Source organism: Balaenoptera ricei, chromosome 6 (genome assembly GCF_028023285.1).
Source record: "Balaenoptera ricei isolate mBalRic1 chromosome 6, mBalRic1.hap2, whole genome shotgun sequence".
NCBI classification, from domain to species: domain Eukaryota; kingdom Metazoa; phylum Chordata; class Mammalia; order Artiodactyla; family Balaenopteridae; genus Balaenoptera; species Balaenoptera ricei.
In genome coordinates this window covers 15,008,981-15,023,439 of record NC_082644.1, presented here as the reverse complement: position 1 = coordinate 15,023,439, position 14,459 = coordinate 15,008,981, and the positions used below count along the sequence as shown (strand labels likewise).

The following is a 14,459-nucleotide window of genomic DNA, read 5'->3' as shown; positions in this document are numbered from 1 at the left end:
ATGCCCAGGAGTGGAATTGCTGGATGATATGGCAACTCTATTTTTAGTTTTTTGAGGAACCTCCATACTGTTTTCCATAGTGGCTGCACCAATTTACATTCCCACCAACAGTATAGAAGGGTTCTCATAAGGATATTTTCATGGATGGAAAAAAAAAAAGTGTGAAGGTGTTAGATACCTGGCCCAAGGCCACAAACTAGAGTTTGGACTCAGTTCCCAGAAATCCCAGGTCTAAGTTCTTAATCACTACACTATAGTATAGTATGTACACAGCCTCTCTGCATAAATAGATATTGATTGAAGACGATTAAGGATAAAGGATCATAATGAAATAAATGTACTCTTTTTCCTTGGCCAGGTCAGAGCAAAGCAAATGCAATACATTTTTGGTTTTGGGGAGACAATTCTTATAGCATTTGTTAGCTGTCTTCTGTATATCTGAACTTGGGAAAATGCAATTTGGAGCTAGAAATGAATGATATTGAGAAACATCCCATTTGAATTTAAAATATGGAGAAAATCCACTAATTAAAAAAATAAACTATATAAGACCTCTCTTTGAAACATCTACACTGCACAAGTCCCCAATTTTCTGTGACTGAACTTGTAACCATCCTTCAAGACCCAGGTAAATGTCATTCTGCTGGAAATCTTTTCCCCATTTTCCAAGATGGGCCACCTCCTCCTTTTGTTCACGTCCCCTCTACCTGTGATGATAATAATAATAGCTGACACTTATTACATTACGGTGTGTCGAACACGTTGTTAGCACTTAACTTATTTTATCTTCTTCTAACAGCCCCATGGACAGTTATCACTATCCTCATTTTACAGAGGAAGAAACTGATATATTTTGAGATTAAGTAACTTGTCTGACATCATGCAGTTAATAAATGGCAGAGACAGAATTCAAATTTCAGAAGTCTGACCCTGGAGCTGGATCTTTATCACCACAGAGCTATCTGCCTCCCTTCCCACATTGATTCAATTGTCTTTTCCCCTCTTCTCTTTCTAAATCATTCATTAAAGTATTGAGTGTATCTTGCGAATTGGGTTTTCTTTCCAGTGCTGGGAACGCATTGGTGAACAAGCAAAGGTGCTTCCCCTCTCGGCAAAGGGTGGAGGGCAACATCTTCTAGAAAGTGAGAACAGCATAATTGAAGGTGTGGAAGGGAGAGAGTGAACAGTCCTTCCCAGAGCTCCTTCATGGATGGAGCCTAGAGTTCAATGAACAGAAGGGTGAGTCTTGAGGCTGGAGAGCTGAGCAGAGCCAGACCATAAAGCTGCTTCTAGCGTTGTAAGGAGTTCGGGTTGCAATTTCACTGTGAGGGTAATGGTTTTGAGGACATTCAGAAAATGTTCATTTAAACTATATTCATTTACATATTGGCACTTCATTAGCGACTTTAAGGAAACTAATCAGCCATTAACTTCATGTTCAGAAAGTCTCATTCAAGAAGTTTTTTTAAAGAATAACAATGAAAGACATTGGGGAAAAAAAAACCCAATAAAACGTAACACTTTATTATTATTTTTTATCTTAGAAGGAATTCACCAAAGGCTTCATATTATGCTATGGCATCTTTAATTATAAAAATAAGCAAATAAAATAACTTGCATCTGTCATTACCATGATATGTTTCATAACCTTTATATGCACATGGAGCTTAAAAATGTAATTTAACAATAAATAATGACATATACCAGATATGCTCACTGTTTATTCCAGTACTCAGCCAAAAACCTAAATATCATTTAAATTATAAATACATAATGCAAATATAATGGCACAAAAATGTCTAAAGTGCAACCAAATCACAAGAGAAGAATCATGCAAACTGGTCTAGGTCAGCCCCGGAATCACTCTGTGCAGCAAACACAAGACAAAGCTTTGGAAGTTTAAGGGGGAGTTGGAGGGAGCAGGATGGGAAGAAGAGATGCAAAAAACTAGCAACATTGTGAGAACTGCTTCTTTCCATATGTGTAGATATATGTATTATAGATACATATATAAATATTATTGTGGGGAGAAAAGGAGGGGGGTACCACGGTTTGAAGAGGTCACAGCAAATCAAAGAGAATCCACTGGACGGAAGTAAGAGAGAATTTTGTTAGGAATACTCATGAACTACTCATCGCATTGGGGTCCTGGCTTAGTGGGTTTGAGAAATGGACACAACACACAAAACTGTAATAGCTTTTCTGGTTTGGAGAAGCCAGCCTTGCCTGCAGGGGAGGAATGGGTGAGGGAGGGAGAGGGATAGTCAACTTAGAGTATGATCTACCTGATTTCCAAGAGGCTAAGGCAGTGTCCATATGTCTGGGGACCTGGGGATGGGACAGTTCTGAGTATAAAAATGCTCTTAACGATCTGATGTCAGCACGCTGAGAGGCTGTGTGGGGACAAAGGCAGCCACGCTTGTGCTGCTGCTGGGTCTGTTGCATTCGCTCTTGGTCCTTGAGCAGCACGTTACTGGTTTTAAAGGCTTTGTGGTAAAGTTGTATTGCTTTTTCGTTTTTCTGGGGATGTGCCCCCCCTCCTCCCACCAGCATCCCTAACACTCGATTTGGGCAAATCTGGAGTTTATCCTAGTGAGAGTCAAGCACCAATGGTTTCTACCTAAGCGAGTTTGGAGTGGCCCTTACAGTCCTACCCCTCCTCCCTCTTCCTCTCTCAACATTGACCTTTGGTGGGCAGTGACGCTCCTAAGGGACTGTTGGGTTCAAGGACAGTGACCCTGAGAAACTACTGTTGTTCATAGCTAGGTTAATCATTTGGCTTTGGTGGTCGCCATCTTGTAAACATCACGGCAGAAATGATCAAACCGCCAGCTCTTTTTTTCCTCTTTCTTTCATTTTTTTTTTTTTTTTCTTTTTTCTTTTTTGCAATCCTACAGAGATGGCCCAGCTGCCAGGACTACTTTGGCAGGCAGCGTGCTACAGGACAAAAATGTAAGAGGAGTCTATTAAGGCTGGACAGCCCAGGGTTATTTATACCCCCTCAGCCCCAAGTCCCCCAAACTAAAGACCCAAAGGCTGATTGACTCATTCCTGATTGAGTTAATGGAAAGCCTCCTACCCCATCATCAGGCTGCCAGAGTACCAGGCACTGATGAAAGGCAGAAAGTCAAGAACTGCCACTTCCCAAGGTATAGCAGGCCTTATCACACTCTAAGTGGTCCAAGCCCAAAGGGATGCTCTTTTTGGTTCCTGTAATTCTCAGTTGGATGTGACAGAGCTGTTTCAGGATAGGTCTAAGTCAAGAGTAGCCTCTGGGTTGAGGTGGGCTGGGAGATTAACATCTTGCCTGGGGTCCTTCAGATAAACCTGTTGGTTTTTCCTATCTCATACAGGCCCATCTTAAGTTTTGATGTTGAATAAAACTACTTCTACCCCCTTAGTTATAAAAAAGGCCACAAGGAGCATTTATGTGGATATCTGGAAGTGAGATAGTTATTCCATTCCCAGGAAAAGAAAAATAAAGCTAAGTTACAAAACTAAATCTATATGCAATAAAGTTATTATATACTGCTTCGTTTAAGCAGAGTCCTCTGGAATTTATGTACAGTACATTAGTTTTCACCTATTTATATTCCACAGTTAGACCTTAAGATTCTCTGGATTTAAGACAATTGTTAAAGATACTTTTAAAGCTCTGAGCAGTTACAGTACATAGAGATGTTAGCTTTTTGTTTTTCATTAGATGCAAGAAGATGCAGGCTCCAAGTCTGGTTGAAGGGCCAGGCTCGAGCAATTTGGTAAATGTGTTGGGAAGGAAATTAGACATTGAGGATCAAGACCGTAAGACACTAGCTCATGAGAGATCAAGAATTCAAATATGACATTCATATTCGTCCATGGCCAGCACAGATTCATAACACGAATTCCACTGAGCATCTTTATGAGCGTTTTAAGACATGCATTTAAATTAAGTTGCTTCTTACCAGCTAACTCTACTGGGGCAACCATTCTAAAGGGTTCCACATCTTCAAATTACAAAGTCTGGGGAATTACATGAATGTTTTGTGTTTGAGAGTCATTGGAGGGGAGCTGGGAAAAGACCTGGTAGAGGAAAGTGGGAAAAGAGGCCACTTTCTCCTGAGGAGAGGCAGAAAGATCACACGTGTTCTGTTGGTGAGAATGCCGCCATCGAAGAATGTTGAGAGATTGATTACAGAAGCCTAGTTTCATGCAATTTTTTTTTTAAGGGGGGGATAGAAAATAGGAACTACTTAAAAAAATCAAACCAGGCACAGTACACTCGAAGTTGGTGAGCGAACACCCTTAAAATGATCGTAGTTTGGTGAGGTTGTGAATACCTCTCCCCGGCTATGCACTCTCGTGGGAGGTGCGTTTGATGAGGGAGGGAGAGGCCACCTCACCTCGGAGGTTCCTGAGGAGGACTTTCAGCTTCTGTGGCTCGTTGGCACGCCTCCTGTTGAAGTCAGCTCGCTGGTGTGTGTGGGCACAGTGGTCTGTCTGCAGGATGTGAAAGAGGCTGGCCATGTTGGGTCCGATTTTCTCCATCAGGCTGTCTCTGATTGTGCTGACTGTGTCTTCATCACATTCCAGTAGGCTTCGGACGAGTCTGTTATAGTATCTGCATTGGGAAAGAGAGGGTCATTCAGTGAGAGCAAGGCAAGACCCAGGCTTTCATGTGGGCTCCAGTCAACACCCGTCCTGAATGGCCAGATCAAGCACCCACGAATAGTTGCCTCAGCTGAAGGTGGCTTTTGCTTCTAACCTTTAGGCAGTGTCTTCTTAGTGTGAGTGCTTGCGCTGCCTGGATTTACCACCCAGCGCAAGACAGCTCTGTGTTCATGTTTAAAGCTCAGGAGACTGAGATCTTACTTTGAATAGTAGGCTCGTGGCAATGTCTAAAATTTTTAGAAAGAGAGAATCATGGACCTAGATGGGATCGCAGAGATGATTTAATGACTCTTTCATCATTTCATTGTATAGAGAAGAAACTAAGGTGGGAGAGCTGAAGTGACTTGTCTGAGGTCATACAATGGGCTAGTGGTCGAAGCAGGACTTAGTCAAATGTATGAGGTGACCCAACACTCACACTTATGTTTTAATAGTCACTGCACATGGATGCAATCATTTGCAGTTATTTTGGTGCCTCTTTGCGATTTTCCTTTTTCTTGGTGGTGTGTGTGTGTGTGCATATTCTGATTAATTTCTATCTTTTTTTTCTTTTTTGGCCGTGCCGAGTGGCATGGGGGATTTTAGTTCCCTGACCAGGGATCAAACCTGTGCCCCCTGCAGTGGAAGTGTGGAGCCCTAACCACTGGACTTCCAGGGAAGTCCCTAAATTTCTATTTTTAAAGGAGATCCCTGTCTTCAGTATCTCATGCATTTTTCTACTCAATCTAATTTCCCTATCATACACTTGGCTAGCCTCTCTGAAGGCTATTGTCTCATCTCATTTTCAGTCTTCTTGCAAAGGTATATTGCAGTCAGAGGGCCAAATGCCAGGCAACAAGGATACTTAAATAGAAAGATTGGTGATGCTTAGTGGTTTGTGCTTCAATAGTTTCAAGAAGCCTTCTCCCACTGCTCTAGATTTTGCTGGCCTCTCCTTTTTTTGGGATGTTTTATAGATATTGGGTTACCATCGCACAGGTCAGCATTTGATGGTTTACTGATGGTTTTGTTTTCCTGACTAGGCTGTAAACTTATTGAAGGCAGGATATGTGTCCTTATTCTTTGTATCCCTCATGTGCCCATGTCCTAGGGTTATAGTGCCGGCTCACTGTCATTCTGTTGATTTATTTTGTGGCCACTGAGAGAATGGAGCTTTCAAAATAGAGTTCTTTCCAATGTCATGATTCCCAAAAGAAAAAATTATCTGTAGGTCTTCTGGTAAGTTTTACAAAAGAATTTGTGTTTGGTATAAATTTCCTTCGTCTTTGGTGCAAGTTCTTTAAGCCTCCAAAATGCTGCAGCTAACTGTTACGGCTCAGAAAGGATAAAACTGTCTAATATATATTTTTTCCTGAAGACTATGGTTTAATCATTTAAAATAGTCACAGGGCATGTTTCCACACATAAGATGACAGTGCAGAAGATGTGAAAACAATTGTGTAAATGTTGTACAGCAAATAGTCCTAGGTAATACTCCCTTTGATGCAGGTTTTTGAAACATCAGTACATATGGGTTAGACAGCATGGAAACTACCAAAAAAAGATGGAGTCTTTTATGACATAGAGAACACACTTAAACCGTGTCATTGACCTTTTATCAGTAAACTGTCTAATAGTTAAGGCATATAAATTACTCGTCCTATTCTTTGGGAAGGCACTTCGGGTATTTTCCAATTTGAATTGGGATGCATTTGCTCCATTTCGAGGTGGCGGTTGTCAGAACCCATTAGCTCTGTGTTCACTAATTAGGGACTGTCCTAATGACAGTGGTCTGCAGCATTTATGTGGAGAGACCCTTTCCTCAGAGGAGCCCGAGGACTGCCGGACCACAAGATCTTCCGTGAAAAGAAACCTGTTTATTTTTAACTCACCTCACAGAGCACAGGATCAAACATCTTTCCAGAATAACTTAACCCCCCAGAGAGGTCCTTTCAAGGATGTACAGTAAATAGAGTGGAATGTGGGCACTGAAGCAAAGCCATCACCCTTCTGTGAGGCAGCAGAACGAAGCTGGGCACGGAGGGAGAAATGTGTCTGGGTCTCTGATATAGTCCTGGCTCTGCCCCTCCCATGAGGGAGGATTATATCCAGCTGTTGTTAAAACTGGGATTCCCTGGCACAGAGACACATTTTCCAACCCTTTGGAATTATAAAGCACATGAGTCAAAACAGATCTCACTTGGATGGGGAAATGGGGAGAAAAGTGGTTTTGGAAAAACTGAGAATAAACTACTTTGTATCATCAGCTTCAGACATCTACACACCCACACAGATCCCCAGGCATCTCTTGGGCTCTGCTGGGATGTGGGTCCCCTGGATCTCTTTGTCTATTTCAAAGGGTGATTAGATTCTAGAGAATAAGGTTTCTGACCCCTCATCTTCCTGCCCCACAATAAGGACTTTATAACTTAGAAATTAACCCTTCCACTTCTAGAAAGAAAGAACTGTTCACACCAAATGATCTTCCAAATGGGCTGGAGAGGATGATCTTTCCTTATATCAACATTGAAAACTCTAGTCTGGGTGAAGAAGTCTAACATCAGTAAGGAAACTAAGCTTCTGTAACTAGCCTCACCTCTTTAAGGTCAGACGTGTTCTTCTGGCCCCCACTTTGTCAAAACACCTCTTCTCCATCTCTGAGAGAGCCTACCTTTACTGTTACTTTCTCTGCTGGCCCTCATAGGCCACCTGTTCTTGGTGCTTCTTGAGGATGACCCTTGCCAGCCTGACTGTTCTTAGTGACTCCCCCCAAATCTACCCTTAGCTTCGCCCATGGAGCTGGTTACCTCAGCAAGGGCAGGCTAAGAGAGCTCCTTGGAATAGATAACAACCATGGCTCCAGTAGAGGCTCCTGCAAGTGTGGGAAACCTATCAGGCTGCCTTGGTGACGACACCGTTTGCCTGAGCAAGCAATAGATTAATCCCACGCCTCTCCATTAAGGGCTGGAATATGGCATTGACCTCTGGGGTTGTGTGGGCTGATGAGACAGACCTTTCCTATCTCTAAGCCACTCAGTGAGGTTACTGAAGAGATTGTGTCTCCAGCGAAAGTTGACTTAGCAATTGTCATGTATTTCTTGATCCCTGTCTTGGACCAAGACTTGATGTTACTATAGCTATTGGTGAGAGGTGTACACAAATTTAATTGTTGATCACCAGGGGGTACATTTATTCCATTCTACTTGGAATTCCACTTTTGGATTGTGGATATTATCTGCAGGTTTTACTGGATGCCATTTTTGAAGTGGAAATCAAATAGCCTGGCGCAGGGCTGTGTGAATTCTAGGCTCAACTCTGTCATTCACTAGCTGTGTGACCTTCAGCAGGTCACCCCTCTCTCTGGGTCTCTGATCTTTAATCAGTAAAATGAGGCAGTCTAGATAACCTTTATGGTCATTTCCAGCTCTGACATTTTATGTTTCTGGGGTTCAGTATCTATGCTCCTTCTGAATTTAACAAAAAAATAGCGCAGCTCTGCTTAAGGCCCATCCTTGGCAGGAAGAGTTACAACTATTTAAGAGGATTCCTTTTTTCATCTTTATGGGGAGTGGTGGTGAGATGTACTCCCAAGACTTAATGAACTAAGTGTTCAGATCACCCAGCCTGGAAGGACCCTTTAAAGCATGTTTCTTTCCTCCCCCTTTGAAAATTCCATCACTGACTTTTTTCCTCCGTAAAGAATAAGATCAGATATTCTCCATAGCTACTGTTTCAGCCATGCTTACCCAAATACACACATACTGCCTAGGAACGTTCTGTGTGAAGGTTTATAAATAGTCCTTTGTTTCCCTTGATCAATATTATTCTTCTGTTTCCTGTTCCTTATCCATGCCCTAGAGAGTTGGAAGCTTTGTCAGTTTTCCCATCTGGATCTGGATTGGTATAATTTCTTCTCAGGCCTCATGCTGTCCAGCCTGCCCGATCAATTATGCCTGCTTCCCTCCTGGTTGAAAGTAGAGTTTGCAAATTCAGCCAGGGGGACACTCCAGCTATCCTTTGTGTTCTAAGTGCATTTCTGTCATGGAAAACCTCCCTGTTCTGGCTCCTGGTCCAGTCACAGGCTTTTGGATTCTCCCAGGCCCAAATCTCATGCTAGATAAGTCACAGGAAGGTGGAATGAACCTGTAACTACTTCCTTTCACAATTCTTTGCCAACTGGCAAGACGTAGTGTGTATCTATGGTGGGACAGAGGCTGGGAAAGCAGGATGTTTCAGAAGAGTGAGGAGATTAAATAGAGCAAATCGAGCCCAGCATGGAACCGGAAATCTCTAGCTCTGAGTAGGAATAATATTAGCCAGTTCAAGTGAAATAACTGGAGAAAGGTGAGAGCTGCATGGAGGATTCTAGTCTTCAAGAGATGACCTTCCTTAATTAGGATGATTCTTCTAAGATGATAAAGGGAGATAACTAAACTCCTGTGACCATTTTCTAAAGGTGGTGAAAACAAGGCACCTATTGAAAAGAACAATGGCCTGGTTAAAAACTCCGATTACTAGTCTCTTCTTAGATTGTTAGGGTCACCAATCCAGAATTTGTATTCTCCTTTCTGTAAGACCTCCTCTTCACAATGGAAGATGTTACCTCAATTGAATTCGAGATATCAATATTGTCTCAAAACTGGCCACATGCCATATTATAGATCATGAATTGTCACTGGACCATTAAAGATCAAAACTTGTAATAATGACTGTGCTAACATATTCCTGCCCCCCAGCTACCACACAAACACATACTAAAGAGACAGGGCACTTGAGATAAATGCTGAATTTGATTTTCCTGTTCTCAGAAAATCAGTTAGGACCATGACAGAGTCACTTCCAAGAACTGAACAAACGATTTTTATAAACTGACATGAGGTTCTGAAGAACAATGATCTGTAGTTAAGAGTGAATCAGAAATTTACAAAGTTTAACGTCAGAGACCTTAACCTTTCCCCGAGGAGGAGCCACTTTTCTCATTTTCCAGTTGCATGTATGTACATGACTAACCCACTGGTAAGCCCCAGTAGGACTAGGTTATTGCCAGTACCGGAAGAAGGGTGGCAGCATCTGGCTAGGAAATTAATCAGGTAAGTCTGCGTTAGCGCTCCTGTGGTCAGAATAACACGTAAGGTCTGATCTTTGTGAATATGTGCAGATTTGGCTGGAGAGTCAAAGAATCACAGCACTTCAGGACTAGGAATCAAGCCAGTGGCATCACAGGAGGCTGAACTTGACCATTCTGCACTGCCCCCGCCATGCGTCCATGCTAGCCCCATCAGCACCTTTCTGAACTTGATCACATATGGGGAAGCCCAGGTCTTGCCAGAAAACTTTCTACGCCATGGAATGAGCATGTCTGCCATCTCATGTCTTAGATGTTCACTCCTGGCTGGTAAAGACAGTGAGTCAAGGGCACAGAAAGGCACGATGCTCAGATATTACTAGCTCAGTGGCTTGGGATCAGTTTAGAATACTAAGATGAGAATGTGATCTGGGTAGTCACCAGAACATCATTCCAGGAAATCTTGGACTAGACAAATGGGATAACAGACCTGGAAGGGACCATAGGAATCATCTAGTCTAGCCACTTCACTTTTCCCAAAGGAAATTTGAGTCCCACCGAAGTCAGATGGTTCGCTCTGGGCTACCCAGTGAAATATCTGATTGGGCTTAGGATGGACTCAAATATATGCAGTTCTAAAACTCTGCATTATGACATTTGACTAAGGTTTTCATAATGGCCAATTGTACTGTGCATAGTCATGATTTCAGCCCAATTTGATATCTCAGAATCTTGTTTCCATAAACTTCACAATTCCCTTCAGGCTTATGGAAGGAAATGGACAATGCACCCAGGGATGCTGCAGATGAAGTTTTCTATTAGCTGCATGGAGAGACTTTTCCTATAACAGTGGAAAAAAAAAAAAAAATCCAGGCTGCTTAAGCTGTCACAACCAATCACAAACATATTTTTTTCCTGCAAAAGCTGGGAAGACTGCAAGCTAAAATAAGAGCATCACTGTGGCAATTTAACTCCTTCTGTGTCTGGCTCTGCCGACCAGCCACTCCCCCTCCCCCTGAACTGCCGAACGAGTGGACTCATCTTGTACCTGTTGGAGTAGTGATTAGGGAGCTGGACGACTTCCGTGATGGCTTCAGGGTTCCGCTTGGCGACACTACACACGTTCAGCTTGCTGTAGCACTCTTCCTGCACCTCAGCAATCATCCTCTGGAAAGTGGAGCACCTCCGAATGGCCAGGAAGACCTTGGAGGTGACCCCGTTGGCGATGCACTTTAAGCTCTCTTTGACAAATGCTTTTCCCTGCCGAGGAAGGGGGGTAGGAGGACACGATTTAGCTTGAGCTGACAAGAGAGGACAGGGCCTATGATATGTGGAACTTAAGGGGGCTCACCTTGGCACTGTCTCATGGCCCTCTCTGCATGTCCTTGCAATAAGCGAACTGTACCCCGCGACCAAGATTTTTTAAAAAGTCCCTATTCCCTTAGACTACCTTGAGAATTGAGCTACATAGAAATGAAACGAGACGAGAAAAAGAGAGGAACCATAAACAACTACCCTTCAGCCTAAAAATAGCCATAATATGGCTTTGTATTCTTGGGATTGAGATTTGATAACTCAAATCACAAGCTAGTAAAAAAAAACCAAAAAAAAAAAAAAAGCTAGTATGCTGGCTCTTCGTGAGAAGAACTTCTTTGTTAGAAGAACATTTTTATTTCCACTTGAAGAGGCAAAGATTTTCCGCTCATCACCCCTCCCTTAGAAGACAGCCTCTGTCAGCCTGTTGCAATTGTGCATTAGAGTGGGTGGAGAGTGGCTTATATAGAACCTATTTCTTGGCCAAAAGTGTGTGTGTGTGTGTGTGTGTGTGTGTGTGTGTGTACACACGTTGGAGATGAGAATTTAGACTGGGGAGGCTGAGAAGCAGAGCTGGTTCCCTACAAGGCTGGCTCCTAAGAACAATAGTCTCATACACTGTTAAAGACAAGCAGCCAGTTGTGAGCAGGGGTCAAGGTCTTATTACCTGAGTGTCAAATTTAGCAGCGCTGTACAAGAAGGATTTACAGATGTCGTACATCCCATCTGTGTCACAGGTGGAGTTTTCCAGGCATGCAAAAGCTCCACAGCCAACCTGCAGAGCGCTGTTGAGGCAGCGAACCACTTCAGCTGAAAGAGACAAATCCATCCAATCTGGGTCAAACGGTGAGGACAGTCTGGAGGGATCAAGTTGATGTGGCGGCAAAATTCAAGGAAAAGGGGTCAGAAGAACTTATCCTAGAAGTCTGTGATGGGGCCAGTAGATAGACCCATTCCGAGCAGGGTGGGAGTGAGGAAGAGAGGGGACAGGCAGATCCCTTTTGCTTATAAGAACCAGAGAACATGGAGGAGAGGGAATGAGTTTCCCCTCGGAGATACACTCTCTTGGTCTCACCATCACACACAGTTTTGGTGGCTGGAAAAGTAAGGTTGGAGTATGAGGCATGCCCGGTGCTTAAAGCAGCTCTGCAGAATCCAAGGGCATCCCTTAAAGGCTGAAAGCATGGGAAGGTAGATGGTAGTGGTGGGCAGTCAAGTTTAGGAGGAGGAAGGGCCAGGGAATCCATTTGGCTTCCAAAAAATACACTCCAGAGTCATAAGGATGGAATTTTGGTCTAAATGGCAGAGAAGAATTTGCCAGGAGTCCACTAGGAGACCCTTCTGATTTAGGGCTTTTAACTTACCTTCCTATTGACAGAAAGAAATATGATCCGTTCATGTTTCCTCCCAACCCCCCACTATAGGACAGTGCTTAGAGGTATGCATAATCTCTCTCATATTAAAAGCCTTTAAAAAAAAAAAGAAAGAAAAAAGAAACACAGGTGTAGAATAACCAGGCCAAGGCAACACTTGTGCAAGACGGGAAGAAAACCGCAGAGAACTTGCATGAGGCTTTCTACATTCTGGATAAGATCTTCCATAAAAGTAATTTCTCTCCTACAGAAGAGGGGAGTTCTGGCAGGCAGCTCCGCGAGAAATGATCTGCAGCCTTCATACCATAGGAGTCTCCTCCGAGATCAAAAGCACGGTTCGGTTAGGCGGCCCCTCCCCCTCCCACCACCCGCAGCCTCTGGGATGTTACAAGTCATTTCCCTAATTATATATTTCCACGGGTTCAAATGATAACTTTGCTTTAAGCAGTTTTAATATGCATTAGGATTGCTATTGTTTTAGGCAAGCTTGAATTGTGAATCACTGCATCTCTATAGCAACTAAGTACAAAAGGAAGTGAAGCAAAGCCCTCCGCTCGGCAGGGACCTGTGCTCTTCCGAGGGCAGCAGCGTCTGCAGCATTTGGACACCTGCGAGCCCATCTTTGCTGACAGTTGGGGGAGAGAGAGCAGTCATGGAAGGGGAGGAAGCTGGACAAGCGAAGTCCAAAGACAGAGGTGTCAATGCCGGCTTCCTAAGGACTCTTTTCCTTTAGAGACCAAGATGATACACAATTAACTGCTCAAGGAGTCAGGGCTAGAGTGAGACCTCCCCCTTGGAGAAATAGCTGCTACGTTTCACAGATACTCTTTTTCGAGGGGCTCTCTAGCCACGGGGCTGCGTGGGGACTGAATGGAGCCCGAGAGAGCAGGGAGGGACAGAAGGAACAGTGTCGAGGGTGGGATGTGTAGGGTTTTCTCTGAATCTGCCCTGGATTTGTCAGACTGGAGGGCTATGGTTCCGTAAATCAGTCTGCAAAGGGAGCTTTCTGTGTGTTCTCTTGAGGGGCAGGGCAGTCAAGTTATAGGGTCTTCAGGGTAAAGAAAGAGGGACAGCATCAGACAAGTCACGTCTCACCTTAAGATCAGCTTCAGCTTCTGGGAAGTATAGAGAGCGCTTTGAAGCATGCCAACATTCAAGTCTTTCCCCCGCCCCCTCCCCCCCAAGAGGGTACGTGCCAGATTTCAGGCAATCAGGCTAGGCTTATGCAATGAAATACCCTCAGCAGAGCGCCCAGCTTCTTCGTTAGTTGCATGCAATTTATTAAACAAAGGAGCTCCACTTCCTAAGGCTATTGGATTACACTGGCAGTTTATTGCCATCAGGCATGAAGCACATTTATTATCAAGATCAGCCGTCACAGACACAGTTGCAAAAGCGAGAGGCAAATGAGGACAGCTCTTTGGGGGAGAAACCGGTCCTGGGTTTGCCGCTTACCTGAGTTCTGAGCTGCCACCCGGGCTTTCCTGGGGCTCACAGAATCATTCTGCTCCGCCTCATGGGTTGCAGAAGCACTGATTACCAGCACCAGAAGCACTGCTGAGTTTTGGAGCATTCTCTGAGAAGTTTCCGCTAAGTTGTTGGGGTTTTTTTTTTTTTTTTTTCCTCCCCCCCTTTCCTCTTTCCCTCTCCCGGCTTGAGTGAAGATGTGGATCTGGATACACTGAGCGCCTAGGTGAGGATTTGATGAGGATTTTTTTTGTTGCTGCTGATGCTGCTTCTGCTGGCGCTTTTGCTGCTGCAGTCGCTGCTTCTTGCACCTCTGGCTTTTGCAAACTGGGGGCCCAAGAGCTGCACCCAGGGATTTTATAGCCGTTCTTATCGGTCCTCAGGATCAGGGACCAATCAGGTCCCTCAACTGGTCTGGCCAGCCAATCGGAGGGCATGCTCATTGGGCTGGAGCTGTTTGACTTCTTAGAAATATTTTCCAGCAAATTAAAAGTACCTGCTGCCAATGTCTTATACGTGTGTGTGACTGTGTGTGCAGAGATGTGTGAAAAAGCTATTTTCACAGAATTAAGGGATGACTTTGTATTGATCTAACGAAAGGGAAATCATAT

General features: G+C 43.8%; 1 protein-coding gene across 1 annotated transcript; it reads right to left on the bottom strand.

Annotated features, from left to right (window-relative positions):
* Positions 1-1,494: 1,494 nt before the first annotated feature.
* On the bottom strand, positions 1,495-14,162 carry STC1 (stanniocalcin 1). Its single transcript, XM_059926863.1, has 4 exons — positions 13,837-14,162; positions 11,676-11,818; positions 10,743-10,954; positions 1,495-4,600 (listed from the first exon to the last, which is right to left on the bottom strand). Exons 1-4 carry the CDS (start codon positions 13,952-13,954, stop codon positions 4,330-4,332), a joined length of 744 nt encoding a protein of 247 aa, XP_059782846.1. The 5' UTR covers positions 13,955-14,162; the 3' UTR covers positions 1,495-4,329.
* Between the last annotated feature and the right edge of the window lie 297 nt (positions 14,163-14,459).